This window comes from Trachurus japonicus, chromosome 16, assembly GCF_045865225.1.
Source record: "Trachurus japonicus isolate A0001 chromosome 16, Traja_1.0".
NCBI lineage: Eukaryota > Metazoa > Chordata > Actinopteri > Carangiformes > Carangidae > Trachurus > Trachurus japonicus.
The window spans coordinates 17,175,540-17,202,269 of NC_140922.1; the positions used below are offsets into that span (position 1 = coordinate 17,175,540).

A 26,730-nucleotide genomic window follows, 5' to 3' on the forward strand; every position below is an offset into this window, starting at 1 on the left:
CCATCATTTGCTGTGTGATTTATTTTTTATTATATTATGAAAGACGTGATAAATGTTGCCGTTTTGCATAAATTAATGGAAATCAGGGTCTTGAAAGGTGGAAGAAAAACACATCTAAACTGTTTGCATAAATAGATGCATGGGCTAAATATGCAAATGGTTGGTGAAAACTGGGTTTGTTTGTTTTTCTGCTTGTTTGTTTTGTCGTTTGTCAGGCCGGGCCATCAAACATGTGAAAGAGTCCATTTTCACTGCGGAGGCTGGAGCCAGAAGGGGCGTCCCTAAGGTCCTGGTTGTTCTGACTGATGGCCGTTCACAAGATGATGTCAACAAAGTGTCCAAGGAGATGCAGATGGAGGGTGAGGGTTTTTCAGACCAAACACAGAACCAAAATTGTAATTTATGTTTAGATTATAAATATTGGTTGTAATTGGTTGACACCTCAGAAAAATGTATTGACACTGGATGCACAGTGTGTGATTTGTTGGCAGTGATGAGGTAAGGTGTGTGCTGGTTCAGTGGTGGCAGCATAAAAAAAGAAAGTTATTCAACCTGCCAGCTCTTGGATGCTGTATGAACCGTTTGTGACATTTCACTGTTAAACTATCAGACTCTTCAAACACTGAATTGAAACCGATGACTCTTTAATCTTAACCATTTACAGTAAACATATTTTATTTTGTTCCCAGACTATATCATCTTTGCCATTGGTTTTGCGGATGCGGACTACGGAGAGCTGGTGAATATCGCCAGCAAACCCAGCGACAGACATGTCTTTTTTGTGGACGATTTGGATGCTGTAAAGAAAATAGAGGAGCAACTCATTACCTTTGTCTGCGAGGCTGCCACTGCCAGTGAGTAACACCACCTAATGTTTAAAACAGGGCAGTGGAGCAAAAAAGCTCAGAAAAGTAGGATCGAAATGCAGAGGCTGAACAAGAACCCTAATTAGTGGAGAGACATTAAAAATGCCTGAGGAAGTTTGTGCTGATTGAGAAGAATTGTAGCAGATGAACTAACAGACACTTTTCTGTCTTTCAGCTTGTCCATCTGTTTTGATGAGTGGTAACACAATGGCTGGTAAGAAGCACAAATTATGGAAGAATAGACAGTGTAACAATCTCACAAGCCCATCTACTATATCAGACCCCTGGATGGATAGCTAATGGTAATGATGGCACTACGAGCCTAATGACAATGAACATGATGATGATAACGATTTGTCTCCTGCAGGTTTCCGTATGATGGAGAAGTTTGGCTTGGTAGAAAAGGAGTACAGCACGATACCTGGAGTTTCTCTGGAGCCGGGGTCGTTCAACAGCTTTCCCTGTTACAGGTTACACCGCGATGCTCTAGTGTCACAGCCCACCAAGTGAGTAACACCACGTTCACTAAAAGATGAAGAAATGTGAAAACACCCCGGTTCCATTTTACAAACACAACAAAATACAATTTTGCAGCATAGCCACAACATTACATTTCACACAGGTGAGACACAATTAATCAAATCACAATGTTATGTTCACAAAGTTACCTGTCAGCTTATACATAGATGCACTGTGTGATCCTAGTGTAAATGACTGCAGACAGAGCTTAGTGTAACAGTTTGTTCAGTAATAGTTTAATATGTTTAATTGTCAGCGAGATGAAGTCATCTTGTGCACTTGAGAACAAATACACAAAGTTATAAACAGAATGGTTCAGTAAAAACAATCATCATCACACACATTTGTTGAAACAATCACAAACAAATCCAGAACTCAAGGCAAGTAAACTTGCGGTGTTGTGTAATTGTTTCCAGTAGTTAGATGCATGGTACCAGAAACCAGTCACTATGAATTCTTTCTAAACAGACTTGTGCATAATTTGTATTCTTTTTTTTAATCTGTGAAAGTGAATCCAGCTCGCTACTATTTAATCTCAACTTTCTCCCTTGCTAAATTATTTATTTATTTAGTTGGTTATTTCGAGCCTTCTCTGCTACTTATCCATCAGCGTTTGCCCGCTAAGGCACTCTCCCTTCTCCCTCCTTCTTTGGACATGGGGAGTGGTCACTGTCAGTGGTCAGCAGGAGACAAACACCACAGGACTTTAAATTATCAGCCAGTAGTGGACACAGAACTATTCAACAGTCCTGCCAAAGAAAATGACTTGACTTTCAGGCTGATAGCAAACTACTGGAGAACTGACATAAAAACCAGCATGATTTTCCCTTTATCTTTGGATTATCTTTAAGCACACAACGGCTCACGTCCCTCCACTCATAAGACCTGTGCTGTGTTATTATGTTATCTTGCATGTTCCATAAACAGTACTTGTCCCCAGTGCCAACAACCACAAAGAGTGATCCTGAAGATTGTAGTATGTATGTCTTTTGCCATGTAGACGTTCTGTATGTTGTGGCCAGGCTCTAAATGACACATTTATCTGATCAATTAATGTAAATAGAGTTTATATATCCATTGGGTAGAATTAGAAGGAAATCAAAAAAGCCGTTCATTATTTTCAAAACCTTTAGGAGATGCTATGCTATGACTGCATTTCATGTCATTTTCACACCAAAAGGAAATTTAATAAAAGCACAGAGCACAATCAGATTTTAAACGTGCCATTTCAACTAATCCCTGTAACAGCCAATTAAAACAAAAAGCAATTTGGCAATTTTGGATCATTGTTTTTAAAACCAGCTTTTGTAAGAAAAAACTTGTAACAACTGCATCTCCAGTGTCATGTTAAAACATTTTCACAATGTGTCATCAAATACTGGCAGTACAGTAATCATAATCAAACTAAAACATACATCAAGTATTTTTAATAATGATAATAATAATAATAAAAGACATTTACTGCATGTTCTGTATTTTCTCATGGAACAAATTATTATTTCTAGTGTAATATACAGTTAATAATAATACCTCAGCTTGTGCCTTCCAGTTTCATTAAGTGTTCACTTTGTACATTTCAAGTGGGTTTCAAATTGCTGATTTAAACCATGACTGATTGTAATTAACTGCATTTACAGAGGCTGATGATTTGAGAACATTTACATAGATAATTGGAAATGCAGTTTAGAAGCGTTAAGGTTTACCCAGCACTATACCACTAGGAATTACTCAAATGTAAAAACCCATGCATACCAAAACTTAACAGGAACATTTAGTGCATTCAGTTTTGCTCCCTTTCTGTTGTCATTTTGGGAGCCTTTTCTTGGTTTATATCAGTTCCCTTTATAAAGCTTTCTGAGATTGTTCAGTTTGTGAAAAGTGACGTTGATGAGTACTCCAAAAAGCTGAAGCTAAAGCAGTTTGAACCTGGAGTGCTCGGAGGCAACTACACACAAAAAAGAAGGCAAGAGCTTACTGATCAAAAAGTGGCTGGCACTCAAAGAGAGACTGAGGCAGCCAAAGAACTCTAAAAGCATTCACATCAGCTGAAAAGAGACAATGGCACTTTGAAAAAGACACCTAGTAGATATATATGCCTGTAGGGCACAGCTAAGCGTATGTGTGTGTATGTGTGCGTGTGTTCATCTTTCACATGTCTACCAGGTACCTTCACCCTGAGGGTTTACCCTCTGACTACACCATCTCAATGATGCTCCGCCTTCTCCCGGAGACCCCACAGGAGCCATTTGCATTGTGGGAAATCCTCAAGAAAGACAGAGAGCCATTGGTGGGACTAATCTTAGACAGTGAGTTTGAATCGCTTCTGGCTTTACTTCTTTATACTTTATTCTTTGTCTCACCTGCATCATAACACTTCACAATTTGAGAAGTACAAACTCAAACAGAATTGTGTTTCCAGCATCCCCAACTCCTCCGGTGAACCCTGAGAGTAATTAACACAGTAGATTAGAGGTGAAACTTAAGGAAAACAAGTTAATACAGCTGAGGTGTAGCTACATTTTTGATCCATTATAATGTTACTTTAGATTCCTCTTACATTGTCCCTGAGCACATCTGTTTGATTGGACATGAGACTAGATTTTTAAAGCAGATGGGATGATAATAATGACAGAAGATCAACGTGGTGCAGTCAGTGGCTGTGCTTGTGTCAGACGCTGACAAGCGATGTCACAGAAACACTGCACACTAGGTGAACTCACCCCAGACATCAACCTTTAGAGGTGTGTTGGACACCGCTGATTTGGAGGAGACCCAGGGCAAACCTCTGACCTGCTGTGGAGATTATATCACCAGCTGTCCTTCATGATCTTGGAAACCCCAGGAGAACCTGGAGGAAGTTACATTTTGGCTGTTCTGCCTGTCGACCCTGACACGGCTTAAGCAGCAAGAGCAGGGGTGAAATCTTTAATCTTGTTTTGAGTCTGGTTATCTCATGGAGAAATGTTTCAGGGGCTAAAACAAAGGAAGGAAACATATATGATTGCACTTGCATTATATTGGTCCAGAGATGGCAAATAACCCCATTTCAATAAACTCTCAATCAAGTTGTACCACAATATATAGTCAAACCATTATAGACTTTGTGCCAGGTACAATTTAATGTCTCCAATTTAGTTCATTTCACTTCAGTTCTCTATCCAGTTCATATGTGACAGTCTCTGATTACTGTATTTTCTGACATGTTGCAAACTCATAATTCTGTTTGCCACTTACATCACATATATTATTAGAATAATGCGGAGGATGGGATTATGTTCTTGCCCTCTGAGGACTGCATTCAGTGCTTGCTTGGTGGAAAAATTACAGGGCTTTCATGTTTATGTCACAAGTAATGAAATGAATTCTTTCAAATGTTTCAGTTGAAAGCAGATCTGATGAAGTTTTGTTTTCTCTGAGTAGTCAAATGAATCCTGCAAAGATCATTGTCCTATTGTCCAGCACATGTGGCTCCCTTTGCTACACTCCATCTCTTAACTGGAATCCAATAGCAGCAGTACAAAGCAATTTCGACTTGATGTGAACATCAACCTTTTCTCCCCTCTGTCTCCCCACAGACTCTGGAAAGACCTTGACGTTCTTCAACTATGACTACAAAGGAGACTTCCAGACTGTGACATTTGAAGGAACAGAAATCAAAAAGATTTTCCATGGCAGCTTCCACAAGGTGAGCCTTCAATACATGTTTGTTGTTCAGAATGACTTGATTGGCCTTTGAAAGGTAGATGATAAAACTGATTCATCAGAGGAAAAACATTGCATTTGCTGGTTATTGCCCCATGTTAACATGCCTGACTCATAGAGGTAGAGATTTTGATTCTTCGCTACCAGGTTGACAAAGTCCTTCAGAACTGGAACCACTGTAACGCCAATCACATTGACTTGGAAATCATTGTTAGCCTGCTCAGACTGCGCCCCACAGTGACTTCATTTATCAGTTTGCATTGCGTATTAAGTTCATACTGACAAACCCTCATTACAAGTCTTAGCTTGTAGTCTTTCAGATAAATATTCAGATCTGCTGCATTGAAAGTTTGCAGAGCAGACGGGGACAAAGGGAGCAGGAAGCTTTCCAGACAAAAAACAAAGAAAAGAATAAGGAAGATGTGCTGTAGTTTGAAGTTGTAGAGCCTTATGGATGGTTTTCCAGTGGTCTTGGAGTTTTTGTCTTGACCTGTCATCACTGTGTGTGTATGTGTACAGGTGTTGATAGAGGGTTGAGCAGAGTGGGAGTGAAACTGCAGATTTCATCATGCTATGAGACCTCTCTGTGGTCTCATCATCAAGTTACATGTATAGTGGATATGTTTTTGACATTTATACTAGAAATGATTAATTATAAAATCAATCGACTACTCAGTGGTCACTGTGGCCCTTTTGTCAAGCTTTGTTTTAATGCCACAAATGTAATACCTCCAGAGGTGTACACAATACATATCAGATTTTAACTGACATTAAAGAAGAATGTGTCTACAAATACACACCCAAAGTATAATTAGAGGAGACGCCAGATGAATATGTTTCTGTGTCCGTTTAACCGTATTTCTCTATGTGGTAGCTTCAGTGATTTTGTTGTTATTTCTATTCACCACTGACTTCAGACTGAAACCACCAGGGACAATATTAGTTTGTCCTTTCAACCATTCGGTGACAAAGACATTTCCTATTTTCCTCACTGGGATTTTATTCAAATATTTTTCTATGTAAATGATGTTGTATCAAATTAGTCTGACTGGATGGAAGTGGCAAATTCTGATGACATTCCCGCAGTGAAAGACAATTTTCTGCTCACTTGAGACGAGAAAACGTTTAGTGAAAAAAAGAAATCATGGAATAAATAGTGATGCAAATGCCTCTGTGGAATAAATAATGACATTGGTTTGGACCCAATGGGCCCAGTGAATGTGTAATTCACACTGCACAACACTGTGGCATGAAATATCAACAACATTAGCCGATACAAAGTAATGATAGCAACTTACCGAATAATAATCAATTCCTTTGTCTTCACAGACTCATTCTTTGAATTAGCTTTAGTCGTTCAGGTGGTGCATTCACTTAAGCCGGGTTAACGGACAGGGACATTTGTGGTATTGCTTTCTTACATTTTAATATAAAGGTTAACAATTGTTTGACAAATGGATGGAGATGTAACTTAAAAACTCGAGATGGAGTCTATACACAAATGTTGTTTTTTTTCCTGTACAGCTTCTCTTGTGTAGTTTCTTTACCAAGACTCTATGGGTTTCTGCTGAAAACAAATCAACACTCAGTGTCTTTATCTCGATTCTCAAAGTGTCAGAAAGTGCCTGCCCGTCATTCTCAGTGCCTTTTGTCTTCTTCATTGGTCTCTGTCTTTTTGCTGGCGAACATGACAACGTTGAGAGGGGGAACAGATGCTGAGGACTGCGTGGCCAGAGGAAGTGTTTGTCTGCGTTTAGACAGAGTGACAAGCGAATAAGAGGACTGTTTGTGCGTGTGTGTGCATGTTTGTGTGTCCTCTATAAAGGGATTACCATGTGAAGACACGTGGTGTGAAAGCAGGGATACCCAGCACTGCTCAGTGTAGCGCTCACACACACACACACACACACAAAAACCCCAAAAAACAGAAACAGGTGAGGAGGGGGCCGTGAAAGGCACAGGAAGGAAAGAGATTTGACAAAGGGTTTTAGATACAAAGAGAAATATAGAGACAAAGATATGTCGTCATAGAGAGGAGGGGGTAGAGTTATCTTCAGTATAACTCATATATTGCTTAGGGCCATATTAAACTCCAGATATGTATGAGCACTTTTTTGTACCTCCCAAATGATTAAATGCCTCCCATTAAAAATGTTCACGAGCACTTAAAGCTGTCCTTGTGTGCCATAAAAATTTCATTCACTAAATTTGCTCCAGTGCAATTGCAAGCTTTCTTTCATCAATCCACAATATTTCATAGGGAAATTCTAAATTCATTGTTAATCCATTCATCTGTAAATGATTATTATAAAGAAACATCCATAAATATTGAAGAGAAGAGCAATAATGTAGAAGGAAAAGCAGCAACTGGAAATACATTCTGTTTCTGCTGGGAGAATTGATGATGATGACCAATATGGTGATTAATCCAGACAGAAATGAGCAAAAATCTTAGTCAAGTAAAATTACACAGGAGCTTTTTGTTGTCTCTAGGAGTTTGGAATATTTACTTGGTGTTCGTTTGTTGTTCCTAGCTCTGCAGGCCAACATCTCTTATGAATTTGTCATGACATCTAGTGAGGCAAGTGAAACTAGTGATGTGCATATAATAGAGGAAAGGGGTTGGACTGGAGTGAGGCATTTAGGGCCCATTTGCAAATTGCAGCATCTGCCAGGCTACATGTGAGGTGTTTGGGAATAACTATGAAGGAACATCTATTAATTGTAACGCTTGCCAATCGTCTGCATGTGACCGGGCTGGTTGTGCTGAACCGAGTCTCCAGACAATGGAAGCTGAGCCAAGACAGGTCCGATGCTGAGGAGCAGGTTTGACAGGATGAGGGACTTGAGACAGGGGTTGGAGCAGAGCAGATGAGACTGCAAGGAGGGGAGAGTGAGAAAAATATATCTTTGAATGACCTGAGCACAGACCAACAAAGCCGTCACTACAATCTGGCACAGTGGTACTGGCGGTGCTGGCTACTTGCAGTGGTCTTGAGATGCAGACGACGCAGCTCTGCTTATCTCCAGCACATCTGTCTTTACTCAGACAGTCACACACACAAAGATGGACTGCTGCAGGCACAGGTAGAGAGCGTGTTATGACATGGTACATTTTACACGCAGGTGAAATTGGATCAAAAACGTTGCTTTTCTTTGTCAACAGACTGTAATTGTCTCGAAAAGAAACTCTCCATGTCATCATTTTCTAAAAATCACGTCATTACCTTTGAGTGCTCTCTCAGCACTGCAGATGTTTCCTTTTGCTTTGCTTTGTGTACAACTCACTGTCTGAAATTGTTTCCACAAGTGTCAGGGACAGAGAGTAAAGCTGACCCTCTGTCACATGTGACAGTTGCCAAGTTAGTCATTAAGCACTGGCCACATCTTCAGCTGTAATGAAACATTTGTTTATAAATCTCTTTCCCCGACATAACAATACGTCTGTGCTTGAGGTGCAGACACCAGAGACAAACTGAACTGAAGGAGCTAACTTTATTGTTGAGGTAAATGAGCAGTTGGTCAGTTAAATAAGTTTCCGTCTTTGTGAAAACAACTCTTTAAAGCTACAGTGAAAGAAAGAAAATACACATGCAGATGGAAATACTGAAATATACAATATACAAATGCCCAAGCTCTGCAAACAGCTATTCACATTCAAAATTACACTGTACGTACACACATTCAAGGATGTGTAGGATTCAAGGATGCACATGGGCAATTTTAAGTGCAGGTCAGAGACAGCTGAGTCAGCAGAAATGCTAATAGTCTCATCTATTTCACCCGACATTATCTCACACAGCATGTTTAAAAAGTGCCATAACAATTTGAGCGTTTGTGTGTTTGTCTGTGTGCCAGTTTTCCATTTCCATCACTGTATCACTACTTCAGTATGCGTTTCACAGTTTCCAAGAGGTGAGATGAATATGCTGATTCACTCTTCCTGGTTTTCTCCTTCTGATTTTCTTCCGTATTTTGTAGTGGAGATGCAAATCCTTGAAATATTTAATAATAAACTTTGATTTTAAAAACTCAAGGTTTACATTTTCTTATGATGTTGGGTATGTCCCCTTTAAGCAATAATTCTTTACCCACCTTAAACCACAAAACTATGTAAAATCTTGGACAAGAACAGTTGCTGCCATTCCTGTTGATTTTACTTATAGTAATTGAAGACAAAAATGGTATATAATTTTTTCTTTTGTTTTTGAGATGTGTAGTCTCACTTTTGCAGATGAAACCTTGAAAAATGTCTTAATTTCACTCAAAGTAACAGTTTATTTCATTTGATCGCTTGTCATTTGCATTATATCCCCTTTGCACAAATGTAGTGTTGTGGTTTTCTGTCAGGACAGCTCAAAATTTAAATTTTTCCAGTTTTAAGCCATATTTTCATGGCACACTCATTTTTAACTATATATGAAGCATTTTAGTGATAGTGAAGTCTAGAACAGAGAAATAAGATGAACAAATATTAGCAGCACCTTGATTCACTCTGACACATTTCTGTGAAATGTTGATTTTAATGTAAAGATGCTTTAGCCATTGTTTTTCCTTTGATTTAATCACTGGGTCTGTTCAATTTGGAAAGGAGAAGACCTTTGTGGATAATTTGTTCCAGAAGAAAAATCTCCTTAATGATTGATACTGCCATGTTGGTGCAACTTCCTAGTGATCCCATATCACAAGAGACATTACGTGTCTTGTTATTGTTTTGATTTACACACCCCCAGCAGCAGAGAATTACATAGTTTGTGTTTAATGTGATAGCACACTGGTAATCTCACAAACTGACTTAATGCAAAAAAACAAAGCCATTTGTGCAACATGGCAAATACATTGTTGCGCTGTCACCTTCTCACTTACGAGATAATAAGTGATTTGTCTTCTGGCTGAGAAATGATAAGGAAAAAATTCTGATTCACATAGAGAAAAAATAAAAAACCTGCCTGACAATCAGATGAAAACAAATGTGCTTTATATTACAAATATGGTGCTGATTTGTAAGACAGCAGTAGTATTAGGAAAAACAACACAGTGAAAGTCTGTTTATCTGTGTGTGTGTGTGTGTGTGTGTGTGTGTGTGTGTGTGTGTGTGTGTGTGTGTGTGTGTGTGTGTGTGTGTGTGTGTGTGTGTGTGTGTGTGTGTGTGTGTGTGTGTGTGTGTGTGTGTGTGTGTGTGTGTGAGAGAGAGGGAAAGAGAAGGAGAGAGAGGCTAATTCATCATGTGCTGGCAGAAGTATTAGCTGTGAATGGATCCTGTAGACTGCACCCAGCCATCTGACCTGCCAGCAGCAGCACAGAGTGAAAAACATTATGCTGCTTATATGTCTTATATTTCAACTTCATATCGTGTGGTCAGTGCTTTTGTTTTTTTCCTTCCTCTGTTTTGTTAGAACTTGATCCCAAGTCTCCGTTTTGAGGTTTGTATCCTGTCAACCTCAGGGTTACTTTATTTAATTCCACGTTTGATCTGCAGTAGAATAGATACTCCCTCGTAGTGAGCACTTGACCAACATAAATATGTGGAGAAAGTTGATTAAAGATGAAAAAGAAAACATGAAAGATTGTGACTTTCTGTTCTTTGGTAATGTAGCGCAGACTTTTCAAATCAGTCTGTGTGTAACGGCGAGAAGAACAATAAACTCCCATCATCTTCAAAGAAATGCACAGCATCTTTTCTGGTGCCAGCCACAGCTGATCGGGGCTTAATGTAGCTGAAGCGTAAGAACAGAGGAATGATTCAGATTGTCAATTGTTTCCAAGAAAAAAAGTTCCTTTTGGACTAAAAATAAGTCTAAATCACCGCTGGAGCAAATGAGAGGAACCAGCTAGCCTGTAGGAGAGTGAATGACATCCGTAGCACATACACACACACACACACACACACACACACACACACACACACACACACACACACACACACACACACACACACACACACACTCATAACAAGAAACATGCAGTATACATTAACTTTAGATTTTTCAATTCACTGTTTACAGTCCATAGCTACTAAATGCCACTAAATACCAGCAAACCCTCTACACCTTAGAGGTTTTTCATCATCTTTTGTATCACGAAAGAACAGCACACATACACACACAGACACACACTCACCATGTCCACTGAAGTGTGCAAATGGAGGATGAGAACAGAAAGTCATTATAAAGCAGCCGTCCAGATGTCATCCGAGGAATAGGTGCTGACACTCAAATATGAACTTTGTCTAACACCACATTAGCTGCACCTTGTTACACTGTGTGTGTGTGTGTGTGTGTGTGTGCGTGATGTGTGAAAAGGTGTGCTGCTCATGCGTTCATGTTCTGATGATTTACTTAGTAAGTGTGCTTTTTTTTTTACTGTTGGTGTGAAAAAGCAAAAATGAGAAAGTAAAAACTTCCTTTAATGATTAATATGCAGATGTTGACACTCTAGTTTATTACAATCCTTCAGCAGGATGCAGCCTCCTCTGCTCATTAAACATGCGACTAGTAGAATTTCACGGTTCATGGCACAGGCAGCGCTTTCCTCCGAGGAGCCAGTGTGAGCTCACAAGCATTCTGGCTGGACAGGTTAATTTGTGTGCTTAAATGCTTTTAGCCCCTGTTTATTAAAAAAAAAAAATCCACACAATGCATGCAACTCATTGTAACTAGGATTAGACAGTAGATAGGTGGCTTCTTGTTGTTGGCGCACAAGCACACAACAGACAGTTGTACTTTTTCAATATTCTTTCAGTATTCAGGCTCATAACAGATGCGCTCAAATACTTAAAATGGCATTACAATGCTGCGGTCGTCGACAGCCCCAGCTGTTCCATCATAAGATTTTTGATTCAGAACATAAATGATAGATTTCCCCCGATTTGGAAAATATTATAATATTTCTAATTCATCCTGTTCTCTGTCTCCCATACAGCTCCATGTGACCGTCAGCAAGACATCTGTGAAGGTGGTGTTAGATTGCTCTTTTGTAGGGGAGAAATCCATCAGCGCATCTGGTAACATCACCACAGACGGAGTGGAGGTCCTCGGGAGGATGTTTCGGTCCAGAGGTCCACAGGACAGCTCTGCTCCGGTTAGTATGAATCCTTGTCCGTATTATATGCTCATGGTTCCCTCAGGTCTTGAAAGATTTGAGATGCGTCTTCCTGACATTAAATATCGAGTTATTACCTGGATGGTAGAATATGGAAGGGTCAGAAAAATCAAGAAGTTAGAGTAACATGCCCAGATTGATCCCCCACTGTCCTACGTACTCATTAAAATGAACACTTGTTTTTAATATGCATTTAAAATTCTGCCTGAACCCATCTGTTACAATTGCCCCTTATTGCATCGATTGCAATGATAAGTCGGCAAGGTGTGTGTGAACCATTACAGCCTGTAAAAGGGTAACCATAAATATCTAAAATCATTTTAATGAGGAACTCAATGGGGGTTCATATTATTTATTGCAAATGGAAATGTACAAAGTGCTTTACATGTACTTTGTTAGTCCTGCTCAACCCATTAAAGAGTACAGGCACTCAAAAAAAAACCGTTTGGCTCACACAGCCAAGGAAGGAGGTGAGATATCGTGGGCCTCTGGGAATACTTAGCACTGCTATTAGTAAATTTATACTTCCAACCTGCGCCAAAGAAAATGATTAGCTGGAAAATGCTGCATTATTAAGAAGTTTTTCTAACAAAAATATGACATTTTGTTCATTTACCAACAGATTGCCCCTTATAGGCCAGTGAAATGGTTAGATGGTTATTGATTGAAAAATACATTGTAGCCATAATGTTGGAGAAAATTGTTGCTGAAAGTAGAAAATGAAACCTTAATGGTAGCTTTATCTTGCATCTAACGTCCTACAAACCACAATTTATAGTTGTACTTTCTGTACTAAACGTCAGCCAGCAGTGACGTGTTTCGATGTAGTTTTGTTGGAAAGTCTACAGGTTTGCTTTAGGCTCCACAATGAGGGACATTTCTAATTATCTAGAGAGACTTATGTTCTGAGTGTTGTTCTCGTTCATAGTGACAGTTGAGCCTGTGGATTTTCAGGTGATGAGTTGATTGAGGGGATTACACATGATACTTCATCAGCATGGATAGATAAAATCATATAATGGCATTTTTTCTCAGCCAGCCCATTTCTATGAATCTGGGTCACAGTTAGTCTGTATTTGTAGGGTGTTCGTGTTAGTTTTAGTTTGACTGAAGTCAAAGACCACCCATGGTGCTGTAATAGGAGGTCTATAATTACTAGGATAAGACTGTTTCACACAGGCAGGCTTTTACTCCATGAATTAAAAATATTTAATTTAAATTTCCAATTATTGTCAATTTTCCAATAAATTTGACTATTTGTAATATTTAAGATTTGACATTTGAAAGAAATGGGTTGACATTTAACTGAACCTCGGAGTTCCTAATCAGGTTTGCTGAGCTAAAGAATGACCTAGTTACTGTACATCAGACTTTCAGGCGCACCATCTAAACTTAATATAATACAAGACACTATGTACACCTTAAGTAAAAATTAAATTAGGACCAAAAAAGGTACAATGTCTCCATGCATCAGATTCTTCCTGTTTATATGAAGCTATAGAGATTATGATTGTGTAAATGAAACAGTGGCAGAGAGAAAAACAAACACTTATCAGACAGTTTTCCACCAGCCGACAGAATCGCATCCAAGTCTGTAATCATGTGTTCGTGTCTGTACGTATTTAACTTCTTAGATAAAATAGTTTCACAGTCATTTAGCATAAGTGGGAGTTTTCCATAGTTTCCATAGTAGTTCCAAGTTGCGTCTGTGATACATACATGTGTTAAGTTTGATATAGACCTTTGAGGTAATGGGGGATGTCTGGTTTTTGGATGGTTAGAAATGCAAGTCCTTGACACTGCCCTTCTAATAAAATAAACAGTATATATCAGCAGGCACCCTCTTCAGTCTCGATGCCAAACTTTAGAAATAAATCAGCGGCAAGCCAATGACCTAATTTATAGCCTGGTCTATAGTTTAAGACTTGCGTAGCCTCCAGAACGTTCATTTTGTTTGTTGAAGCGATCAGCCAGACTGGGTCCATCTCTCTTCCAGCACTTTTCAGCTGGTCATTAGAGCTCAGGCTGTCTCTGCTTGTTCCTTACAGAGACAGAAACACAACTAAACCACACAATTACAAAATATCATAGTAACTATTCTGTAATGTTTCCTCTGTTTCACCCATACATTTTGAAATGTGTTAACTGATAATTATATTAAAGGTAGAATTAATGGGATTGGCTTGTGTCTGTGTGTGTGTGTGTGTGTGTGTGTGTGTGTCTGTGTGTGTGTGTGTGTGTGTGTGTGTGTGTGTGTGTGTGTGTGTGTGTGTGTGTGTGTCTGTGTGTGTCTGTGTGTGTGTGTGTGTGTGTGTGTGTGTGTGTGTGTGTGTGTGTGTGTGTGTTTATAGTTCCAGCTCCAGATGTTTGACATCATCTGCAGTACATCCTGGGCAAACAGAGATAAGTGTTGTGAACTTCCAGCACTGGTAAGAAATGAACACATGAATATATATACTACCTTCTGAACACACACACTTACATTCACTCTCCCTTAACTCATTGAGTGCCAACCACGTAATTTCTCGTTTTTCGTTCCCATGCGTTGAGTGCCAAAAACGAAATTTTTCGTTTTTTGCTTTTTTTTTAAATTATGAAAATAGACACTTTAATACACATTATATGTAAATTTGGGGACTCTACGACGAGGAGAACTGAAATAGATGACGATCAAAGTCACATGACAGCTCATGATCTGGAAGTTTTTATCATAACTCAGCTTCTGCAAACGGAGGTCTGCATGTGGATGCAGCAGCTGCTCCGCTGCTGCTCCGCTCTCACCCGCGAGGCTGCAGCAGCTGGGAGCTGAACCAAGAAGCTCTCAGCCCACTGTCCCGCCCGGTCTTCATCTGGAGCAACACCGTGTCCTCCCCAAAGTCCTCCCGCGGTAAAATCTGATGGTCTCTGGACCAAAGCAGACCGGCACCACCGACCCGTACCACAGACGGACCGCGACCACCGGCGGGACCGGTGTTCGCGAGCCGCTGTGGCCGGCAGAGCCTCACGTTCCGCGGCGAGAGGCTGTGACACGGCACGGTGCGTCTGTGTTATTGCTGTTTAGTGGCGCCCCCCCCGCCCCCGATGGTGGTTTTGTGAATAGAACAACAATTGTTGTGTATATTTATCTTATACGAGCCCTTTGATCCAGAAATGCGAGTGTCTGAAGAGCGACAGACACAAACAGCGCACCTTTCATAAAAGACGCTCTATCTCCTTTTCTAGAAAAAAAGGAGGGATTTTGGTGAAACCCAGCCATGTTTAGCTTGACTTTTCTCAGGAACGGAGGCACGTAGAAACAAACGGTTTGTGGCCATTTGAAGGATAAAGTTAAACCTTTCAAATGAGCTACAGTATGTGTTGGTGGCAATAATATAGAATACACTATGGCTCTAAAATAAAAAGTCAAATATGGTCTAATTTGCCGGTACACTTGACTAAAACTTTGGAAAGGAGCGCGGCACTCAATGAGTTAAAAGCATTTTTTTCTACCCCTCTTCACTGACTCCAGTGGTTTAATTCTCTGGTTATTACAGCCTTCGATAATTACAGTGATAACTGTGGTTTCATTGTGAGGAATTATGATGAAATCAGAGGCATGACAGCCATGTTTTTTTTTTAAAGTTTTTTTTTGGGCTTTTATTGCCTTTAATTGATAGTGCAGTCGAGAGAGAGACAGGAAATGGGGAGGCAGAGAGTGGGGGAATGACACGCAGGAAAGGGTCGTCCGACGCGGGACTCGAACCGGGGCCGCCTGCCGAGGACTGAGCCTCAACATGGGGCCAGTGAGCTAAACGCCGCCCCGAGTTAAAGCCATGTTAACTTGAAATCTGTACTGAGTGGCCGTGCTTGTGGTTAGTTGGGTCATTTCATTTTTGTGATATAAATACCCCAAGTGAGCGGCTTAAGAGTCAAAAAGCAGATACATATACTGTAGTATACAGAACTCTAGTCTGTGTGAGTCTGTATGAGTACACCAGTTATTAGGCATGAACATACAGTACACACACAACCAACAGATACACACAGTTAGTAGTTGATTAAATACACTTATACAATCTGATCCAATGTGATAAAGCAATTTCTCTGTGAAGCTAAAGATTAAACTTTAAGATCATTTTCAGGCTGTAGTTCATGTATTGGATTGTGTTACTTTACTGTATGTTGTGTCATGACATGAGGGGCCCAGTATGTTTAGAGCATAATACAATGATGTGTGTGTCTGCGTGTGTGTTTCTTCAGAGAGTTGAAGAGCAGTGCCCTCCCATGCCTCATGCCTGTACCTGCTCTCAGGACAGCAAAGGCCCCCCTGGACCCTCTGGACCTCCTGTAAGACATCCCTGTTTCCTCACTTTGTTATTTATAAATTAGTGTAATTACTTGACCTTTGCTTGGTCCAGTGTTAAGTCCATCTTTTCCGTCTCTTGATGTCTTTGTTTTCCCTGAGCTTCCCATGTGAAAAGCCTAATGTCTTCCTTCTTGTCTTTGCATTTCTTTTTCCCCTCTCTCTCTATATTCTGTCATGTATTCATACCTCAGTGCATTTGTTGACAGGCCCTATCATTCGTATTTTCTTCTTTCCCCCCATGCATCACTTATTCATTCATTCACTTTGACTGTTGGGGAGTGTTTTGTCTGCCAATAATAGATAGTAATGGTGAAATCAAAGTCAAACAGCGACTCTGACAGCTTCACAAAAAGGTTAATTTCCTTGGTCAATACAATTCACCTCATTTCAAAAATAATTCATGGTCCCTTGTGGGCAATTGGAAGCTGTTTTGCAAACATAAAAAGACAAACAAAGGATACGCATACAGTACATAAAATAAATATGTTAAGTACCAATGCATAATAATAATAATTAAAAATGACATTTTTTTCTCTCTCTCTACTTTACCCTTTGTTTGCATCAAGCAGGTGCATTTATCAGTCAATACACAAACCTTCTCAGTACATTAGTCTCTTGTCCTTTTAACAATTAACATCTGGAACAGCTGCGTGAAACCCCACTAAATGAAATAGATCACAGATATTTAGGTGTTTGCTACTCTTTATCCCCTGCTTGTCATCCCTGTCCCTCTTTACCCCATGTGAGTATCTTAGTTCTCTTTTTGTCTCTGTCGCCACCCTTTTGGGCCTGAGGGCAGCAGATGGGTGTGGATCAACACTGGTATGGTTTGAGAAAGTGACGATTCAATTTATCACAGCCAATTACAATCCCTCCAGCTTTCATCCCTGTCCAACAAGCCAGATCCATTTACTCATGTATAGAATTGCACCCACAGGCCACAGCCCTCTCTTCTGTTTTCCTACATCTCTTTGTTTTTGTGGCTGACTCATCTTTATGGCAGAAACATACAACAGGGAAATGTTTGCAAAGCCATGGAAGATACGCTAACAAAATTTGATTAAACTGCTATATGGCAGTTACTGGTTACTGAGCTCACCTCAAGGACGCAGTGATGGAATTTCAACTCGTTCAAAAAAAAAAAAGCCTAAAGTGATGGTGAAAAACTTCCTTATATATTTCTTACACCTTTTGTTTTGTTTATTGTTATTTTTTCTCCACAAACTTTGGTCCCTAATATCTTTTTTTAAATTGTTTTGCCTATTCTCACTTTTTTCCTTTGCCTCCACTTCCTCCCCAAGCCTGTGACTCTTCTCTCTCTCACTCATTTTATTCCTCCGTCTGTCTGTGCCTGTGTCTGTTTCTCTCTCCAGCATTGAATGGGCTTCTTAAATCACATTTTAACTACAGCACATGGGCGTAGTTGAATGGTTTAATGACAAAATCATTGCCACTTTTGTGCGAAAACTGCACACTACAGTCAGTAGGGTTTTATTTTGAGGAAAGATGAAAAGGCAGTGCCATTCCCCTTGTTAAAACAATATAATGGTTGTTAACACAATAAATGCATTGTAATCCCAGTGGAAATAAAGCTTTCAACACAAAGGGGAATTTTCAAAATCCTAACAGACTGTGAAAAATGTCTGTTTCACCGCTAAAAAAAAAAATGTGTACACAATTTGTTGATGTGCAGCGGAGACTTTGCTCACAGTGGTAAGCCAAACAGTATGAATGAAGCTTAATAATAACTTGGATCTAAGGGGATGGCTGATGCAATGTGTAAACATAATGACAAAACAAAATGAGATGGAGAGCAAAGAATTATCATAAAAGCATTTAGAAACTGCCGTCAGATCATAACATTAGGCAAAATTGTTATAAAACATTATTCATTTACAACAGTTTTCATATTAAATAGAATACAAACTTCTCCCTATCGTACATCAATACAGACAAGAACCTATTTTGATGTCCACCATGTAGACTGGTGGAAGTAATCGATCAAAACAATGTGCTCTTCTTACTGAGAGTTAATCTCTGTGTTTTTGTCCAGTTGTATGTGGTTTCCCATCTTGAACAGCAGCAGCCCTCTGCCGTTTTTACATTTCTTGAGTCATGTTTAAAATAGTATTGATTGCTCCATCTGAATTGTAATCTGTGCCGCTTGATTTGGCTCAGACACGGCTCAATACCGAACATCAGTCAGCAATCAGTCTGACATTAAGGGAAACAAGACATGCCTGGCCCACCATTTCTCTTTGTTAAAACTGAATTGTGTCCATGCTGTTTGAGATCTAAGTGTTGTTTGAAAAAAATGTACATTTTGCCTTTGGCTCCAAATTGCATAGTTGAATGATATTAGTTTGGTATTTGGCATTAAAGACTTGGATAGACTTAGAAATCCAAACACAACACACAACTAAGCTGATGTTGGAGGCTAATTTCAGCTTCTCTGCAGGTTTTTTATTGCCTCCAAAGTCATGGGCACACATTGTTTGCAAACACTCCATTAAATGCTACTTGCAGAGACAAATTGCTAAATTGATGAACACAATTAAATTGTTTGGAATAACATGTTTTTCCTGAAAATGAATTAACAAAGGCACAATTGCTGAATTAAAATCAAAAGAACAGTGGTTCTACTCTGTAAAATTAAAATCTCTTCACGGCCAAAATGAGAGTTTAAGGACTGTTTCTGCCACTTAAAAGTCTTCTCTTTTCAGTTCTCACGTACCATATGTACAGACTGGTGAGAAATTAAAGGAAACCGTGGAAGCGTGATATGAACAGCAGGATGACAATGCCTCATCCATAGGACACATGAGGTTTCTGAATGGTTTGATGAGTATGAAATTGATGCGAGTTAGGTGCTGTGACCTCTGCTGTCACCAGATTTCAACTCAGTTTTAAACCAATGGGAAATTTTGGACCGTTGTTAGACAGCAATCATCATCACCTCAAAACCAAATATCTTTTATAGGCATTCATTCCTTCAGTAGAGTTCAGAGACTTAGAGAACCAATGCCATCACTGAAGCTGTTCTGACACTTTCTGCTGGTGTTTCTTTGAATTTTTTCATCGTGGTTCTTCTTCCTCTTTCCCAACTCCACTTCACTGTTGATGGATTTGGAAAATAGTGACTAGGGACATTTAAAGAGATTAGGAAAGAGACTATAATATTACCTACATTGTTTCAAACTGAGACTGTTGAAACCTCATATTATCACTGGCTTAGTTTCCCTTCAGTTGCACATTTCTGTAATTTATACTGATCATGGATTTGTCCCTTACTTTTTCCAGGATCACTGATCACGGATCAGTTCATGGCCATTCATGCGGGGCATCATTACAATGACCAATAACTTTTTCAATATACATAGGCTACTGTATGGGCATTTGAGTGGAGACCATCAGACCCTATAAACATATTTTTACCTGCTCAATAACTTCAGGTTGGGTATACATAAATACCAATACATGTTCAGATATATGCATTAGCCAGTGCAGCAATGTTTGGGTCAGAAGTTTGGTGGGTTTCAACTTGTCACTAGTACAAATTGAGGAAAAAATAACACTTTATTATGTGGTATAATGATACAGAATCTGGTGAAGAAAAAGAAAACAAAAGATTTGATATACAATCCTTTCTATTAGGACTGATCTACTGCTTTTACCACATCTGTGCGTCTTTTCTCATATTCCACTCCCTTCATGCAACCATCCCTCTTGTCCCCTCTGGCTAAATACTGTAGGAATCACCTCTCCCCCACCTCATTCCCAGTGGAGACCTATTTAAGCAAACACAGGAAAAGGATGTATCTCAAATGGGCCAATGATTAGCAGATGTGTGCAGTTTGTCCCTGGATAATCTGAAGGGGCTAGAGGGGTCAGCCCAGGGTTTACAGCTCCAGACTCCTGCCGTAACTTACAGATGCAGAGTAATAAAGTGCAGAGCCCAGTGGGGCGCTTTACAGCACAGATCACCATTGGCCTCTGTCCATCATATTCATAATCCATTCAAATCAAACACTTGTGCAGTTCCAGTTTTATTAATAGATTTTTTTAAACGAACAGCAATTTCTTTATTTAAAAGGGAATCTGAGGAGTAGATATTTTTGCAGAGGCTTGTTACCCTGTCTTCAGACACTGGATTTGCAAACATTGATTATGTCTGTTTTGACAGTGTGTTTTTGTTGTTTTCTGTGTTTCAGGGTGGTCCAGGCATAAGGGGAGCCAGAGGAGACAGAGGAGAGCCAGGAGTAACGGTTTGTAAAATGCGCTTATATTTGAGACTCTTTATGCTACTGCAAAACATCCAGAACATGATCCATCTCAAATAGTATTTATATTTCATCTTCCATCTATATTTCATCCATGAGGTAGCATGTTTCTGGGTGAAGAGGAGGCATCCAGGAGTTCACAGTAAAGCATAAGCTGTGGGAGCTACAGTAGCATCATTTCCATGAATTCATAAATAATCATATTGAACCTTAAACCTTGATAAATCAATATTTTTTTGGAGTAATTCCTCTCCCCTCTCTCAAACTGGCAGGACATCAGAGACCCTAATGATGTAATGTGTTAAAGTTTAATCAGAATGAACTCCACATGAGGCAAAGGAGTCAGTTTATAACTTTTGAGGAGCTCACAAGACTAAGCAAGACTCCTGTTTATAGTTTATAGTATGCTTTATTCATAATCTGAATTTGCTGGTCTGCGCCTCCACCCTCAGGGACAGAACATACCCGTTCCTCTGTTCAGCCCACTGATTAGATGTTAAAAGGAGAGACTTAAGTGGTGTGTAGTAATTCCCCCAACTCACAAAGACTTGCTTCAACATCAGCCCACTCCATCCTTCCTACAGGATGTGAAGCACCCTTGAGCCTAAAGAAGTGGTCACCTTAGAAAGTCCCACATTCATTTCTCTTCCTTTTAGCCTTGTACAGGTGGGCGAGGCAGACTCGTATCACTACTGTTACTTTGCTGTCTTTCACACTTTCTGTTATAGCAAATCTTGTCTTGATAGATCTGCTGTAGAGTTTGCATCTGCTATAGTTTTGCTATGGCAATTTGTTCCAAACTGCGACAAGCTATCCAGCTGTGGCAGTCAGTACGCTGCTTAATGCTGTTGGAAATTTCTCAATACCAATACCCACCACTTCATATGATTGTAATTTCATCTTTGATTTAAGAAATATATTTTTGAAGGCTTTTTCTTTAGAAGAATCAGCAGGGGTTCTGCCACTTCTGCTCAGACTCACAAGGCTGCCAATCAATAAAAAAAAGTTGAATATTTCAACCATACGTCCTTCTTTGACTCTGCTGAGTGACAGTGTATCAAGTGCACTACATGCAGTGGCCCACCCAGAACTTAAAACTTCACACATTTTGAAAGAAATTCCCAAGAATGAAACAAAGATTGGTTCAACTTCATCCAAAGATTTCTCAATAAATACCATGTGTGTTATGTTTGATGGGTTTAATCGTGTTAGTTTTGGAGAGCGCTATGGTTTTCTATCCTGCTGGCATGCACATACTGTACAGTGCACACATAGGCAATATGCAGTATTGATACATGTCTATTACTGTAGATCACACTGGTACTGTTGTATGACAGCAGCTCCTCAATGAATTCATCATGATTCATTTTCTATAATCAGTTTAGATGCATTAGTTGTAACAGTGATTAATCAAGAAAAAAATTTTTGAAGTTATTTTAATTGAGTAATTTAGATTTCACAAATCTGTCAATTAATTCTTCTCTCCAGGTAGTTTGGTGGCATATTTTAGTGATATCATTTATTTAAACATTTCAGTCCTATGTTCGCCAATCTCTGTTCCCACTTCATTCATGTATATCTGATCCATGATTTCTTTTGATCGTTTGCATGGATAAGAAAGACATGAAGCCAGTAACTCTGTGGTTGAGTAGTAAGACAATAAATACAGCTGGAGTCGAGATTACTTTGGCTACTGCTGCTGCTGAGCCAACAAGCTACAAATGCTGCGAATCAGCAGCGGTTTACAGGAATTCTCCTCTTTTCTGACTCCCACTGCATGAACCCTGTCTTCAGCTCACACACATAAATCAAATGAGCCGCCACACTGGCACAATCTGATTATGGATGGATGAACAAGTGTTTACATTCATTTCCTGTAGTAGATCTCATTATAGAAGCAGCCAATGGCGGTGAAAGCCCTCGAGCATGCAGTGATGATGCTGGCCAGAGTTTGTAGTTTTAACTTGATCCTCAGCCTTTGAGGAAGTAGGCGCACATCCACAGGAAGTATAGAAGTGTCATATAATAAACAATTAAACATTCTTTAGATTTTTGTGAGAGTACAATGAGAACTAAAACCATGTGACTGAGACTTGAAATTATCATGCATTTGTGATATGTTAAGATGAAATACTTTTCAACTTTCTTGAAAGTCAAATTTCAAGTCAAAAGTGTTCATCTACCGTATCATGATTATGCGATATTAAGCCATCATGTGATCTTCATTCTTTTCTTAGCACATGAATAAAGCAATTTTCTCATCTGTGTTTCTTGAAAGCTGAGGCCAAAAAATGATTGCTGAAATCCATTGTGTTGTTTTTGCAGGGCCCCCAAGGGCCAGTGGGAGAGATCGGCCCTCCTGGACTCACAGGACCTCCTGGACCTCAAGGACCCAGTGGACTCTCCATCCAGGGGCCCCCGGTAAGACTTTGCTCCAGTATGTACAGTATTTGTGTGTGCATGCTGAAAGATAGTGTAATGTAATACTTTTTGGATGCACCATCACATTTTGGAAATTTCCACAATTACTCAATCATTTCAACAAGCATAATTCACACATATAACTGTTCTTTCAGAATAAACATCTGTGGTCTAATATTTAGAGGCTGTTTCAGTGTTTTTTACGAAATGGTTCAAGAAATGGGACCAAGACAAATATGAAATATGGAGCCAAATGTCCTGTTATTCCAAAGCTTCATAGCTACATTAGACTATGAGACAAAGTCACAAAATATGTGTTATGTGCCATTCCTCTTCCACCTGTCTGCAGGAGGGTCACAAAATGTGTTCATTTAGAGACTGACTTAGTGTTGAGCCGTCAGCCACCAGCCAATATAAACTGATGAATGTTGACATATGCTTCAAATAGTCTTCCACACTCCTGTAGGATCTTGTCCAAAGCATGCTGAGGCTGTCCTGGGGACTTGTGGTGGCCCAGGCTCTTATTAAGATAACTGATGTTGTTTTTTACAGTTCTTTGGTAGCTATCGATATGACCACTGGCCCAGCTGAGTTGTAACAACACTGTTTGCTTTGCAGGGTGCTGGCGGAGAGAAGGGAGAGAGAGGAGAGATCGGTCCACCTGGACAAATGGTAAGAGAAAGTTTCATAAAAATGTCAAAACTGACAAAAAAGTGAGACACAGGGGTAAAGTGTGTGTTTGGGTCTGTTGATGTAATTACCAACATCAGAAAATAGAGCCCACAGGGGCAACTATTTGACATTCTGCCTGAAATGCATGGTCTCTCCCTCTGTTTTTGTCTTGACTAAAGGAACTAAGTACGTGTGTGTGTGTGTGTGTGTGTGTGTGTGTGTGTGTGTGTGTGTGTGTGTGTGTGTGTGTGTGTGTGTGTGTGTGTGTGTGTGTGAGAGAGAGAGAGAGAGAGAGAGAGAGAGAGAGAGAGAGAGAGAGACTATGTATATGAATTATTCTCTCATAATTGTGTGTGGAGAATACAAATGAGTCCTACATCCATTATCACTGAGGTACAATACCCCTGAAGGCTCACAGAAATGAAACCTGTTGCTCTTTGAAGGCGAGACGTTCATCAATCCATTTTTTCATAATTTTTCTCATAAGTCTTTGTTTTCTGTCTTGATCTTTAGGACTGTATTGGTTAAGAACAACTCAAATGACAAAACAACCATTAGAGGTGAAAATATGAACAGTATTTCCTACCTTCAAGGTCCATCAAAATATTGAACAGAAAGTGCACAGGGCTGCAAAATACTGTTTTAATGTGGATTCATTTTTGAGGAACAAACAACTACAAGTGTGAAGATGTTGAGAAAACCATATTCATTATCCTGCCCTGCCCAGTAGCCAGTATTATCAGTGAGCAATTTGGCAAGTTTTGCAATAATTGCAAGTTCTTAATTCATTTAGATGTAGTTGCAACTGCTGTAGATATAGTGGCTGGGTAGTGATGCTGTCCTCAAGCAATACACCTTGTGCTCATCTACTGAACTTTTGATTTATTATTGTTTATTCTAGAGTAGGGCTGCACAATTAATCGAATTTTAATCACGATCACGATTTTGGCTGCCACGATTAAATTAAGATGATCGTCACGATTATTAACATGTAAAAAAACGGGCTGTGCTGCATCAAATCAAGCGCTCTCTCAACCAATAGTCCGCCAACCACCAGGGGGCGAACGAGAGGTCAGGGCTCCATGAAGCTGCCTAACTAACAAGCGAGCACATCCTCCCTATGTTGTTTACAGTCCAGAGTGTGTGTCCCGGCCGGTCAGTCTGCACCTTCAAATGCTGCTGTACTGTGTCACCTTCTGCGCCCGGTGTTACGTCTCACTCATAGGCTGTATGGATCTCACTCTGCAGTGAGAGTGAGACGATGTCGGCAGCAGACGGCGACAGTAGACATGACGTGTGTCTGTGTCTGGTCAGTCAGCACCTCAGGCTGTCTACTGTCGCCGTCTCGCTCTGGATCGGATCGAGGTCGGGCTGCGGGGTGGTGTCGAAGCTGGACCGAGACCCCGTCACCCCACGCGGCCGTTTTGGTGTTAATTACATGTTACGTCGCGTAATTAAAACGTTCCGACCGTGATCATAACGGCCGGTAACGGCGATCTATGGCCGTTTTGGTGGCAGCCCAGTTGAGCTAGGCCGACCTGCTGGACGCTGCCTGTGTGAAAACACTTGGTCTGTTCATTAAATGTTTTTAATTCGTTTCAAATTGCTGCTGAACCGTCCGTGCTGTGCTTTGGTCCATGCTAGACAGACTCTTGCCCACACATCTCTGTGTATCATTGATGGCAAAAATTAATTTTTACCTATAGCCTATTTTGAAATTACATTTCAGAGCCTGTACTTTCTTACTTTTATTTGAGTAAAGGAGTTGAATCAGCAGCTACTTCTACCAGATTTATTTTTTATTTTTTGTTTTTTACACAAGTATCTCTACGCCATTGTACAGAATGACACCTCTGCACTCTGCAATGGCATTTATTTTTCGCTAGCCCTTTGTCTTGGGTAAATTTTATTTTAGGCTATTATTTATTTTTATTTTACGTTTTATTTTGAACTGAAAGCCTTGTTCACATAGCCTATTGTTTGTTTCAAATAGAAAGTGCAATAAAAACATGTTTTATCTAACATAATGTATAATCGTGATTAATAATCGTGATTTCAATATCGACAAAAATAATCGTGATTATCATTTTGGCCATAATCGTGCAGCCCTATTCTAGAGGAGAGGGGTGAGTTCAAAATTATACATCTGTTTTTTTTATCAGAGCTATACTCAATGAAATGCTGCGTATTATTCCCTCATTGTTTCATAGCTGCACATTGTAAATGAGTGTGAGAGGAGGAGGGGATGAGAGGAAGATAAAGGAAACATAAAGGTTCAACTAGCACTGCGTGTGTGCCTGTGCTGCTGACACACATTCACATGAGGTTAGACAGACACACAGAGATCTAATGGAATCATTGAGATGTGCATAATCATTACCGCCGTCTCCATTATTGAGCATTGAACCAATCAGAGGTAATACAGAATTAATTTAATGGTGTTCTACAGGGAGCACTGGACATCAGCAAGGGCAGAGTCACTGTTAGAGTAACTATGGTCTGCGCCACTGCGTCCGTTAGATTAATGGTGGTGACAAAGGGATTTTTTTTTGTACTTTCCAGTAAGAAAAGTTTTCTTGACAAACTGCAATGATTGCAACACATACACACACACATTCCTGAGAAGAAATCTAATCAGGATAATTAAATGAAAATGTAATTATATATTTAAGTTGGAGGACTTGTGCAGCACTTTGGTCAACTGAGGTTGTTTTAAATGTGCTATAAAAATACAATTTGAGTCGAGTTGATGAAAACGCCTACAGTATGAGGGTGAATCCAGAGCAGTGTGGAGCCATTCAGTTGATCCAGAGATTTGGGCCTT

The 26,730-nt window shown here is 39.8% G+C and overlaps 1 protein-coding gene across 3 annotated transcripts in view; it reads left to right on the top strand.

Annotated features, from left to right (window-relative positions):
• col14a1a (collagen, type XIV, alpha 1a) overlaps nucleotides 1-26,730 on the top strand; it is a 139,979-nt gene that overhangs the window by 76,688 nt on the left and 36,561 nt on the right. For all 3 annotated transcript variants that reach the window (XM_085802236.1, XM_085802235.1, XM_085802237.1), the window contains 12 exons: nucleotides 216-359; nucleotides 690-854; nucleotides 1,042-1,080; nucleotides 1,234-1,372; nucleotides 3,549-3,691; nucleotides 4,961-5,070; nucleotides 12,009-12,167; nucleotides 14,540-14,617; nucleotides 16,428-16,514; nucleotides 20,745-20,798; nucleotides 23,139-23,234; nucleotides 23,853-23,906. In XM_085802236.1, the coding sequence (XP_085658362.1) occupies nucleotides 216-359; nucleotides 690-854; nucleotides 1,042-1,080; nucleotides 1,234-1,372; nucleotides 3,549-3,691; nucleotides 4,961-5,070; nucleotides 12,009-12,167; nucleotides 14,540-14,617; nucleotides 16,428-16,514; nucleotides 20,745-20,798; nucleotides 23,139-23,234; nucleotides 23,853-23,906 (1,268 nt within the window). The remainder of the gene's footprint in view (nucleotides 1-215; nucleotides 360-689; nucleotides 855-1,041; nucleotides 1,081-1,233; nucleotides 1,373-3,548; nucleotides 3,692-4,960; nucleotides 5,071-12,008; nucleotides 12,168-14,539; nucleotides 14,618-16,427; nucleotides 16,515-20,744; nucleotides 20,799-23,138; nucleotides 23,235-23,852; nucleotides 23,907-26,730) is intronic.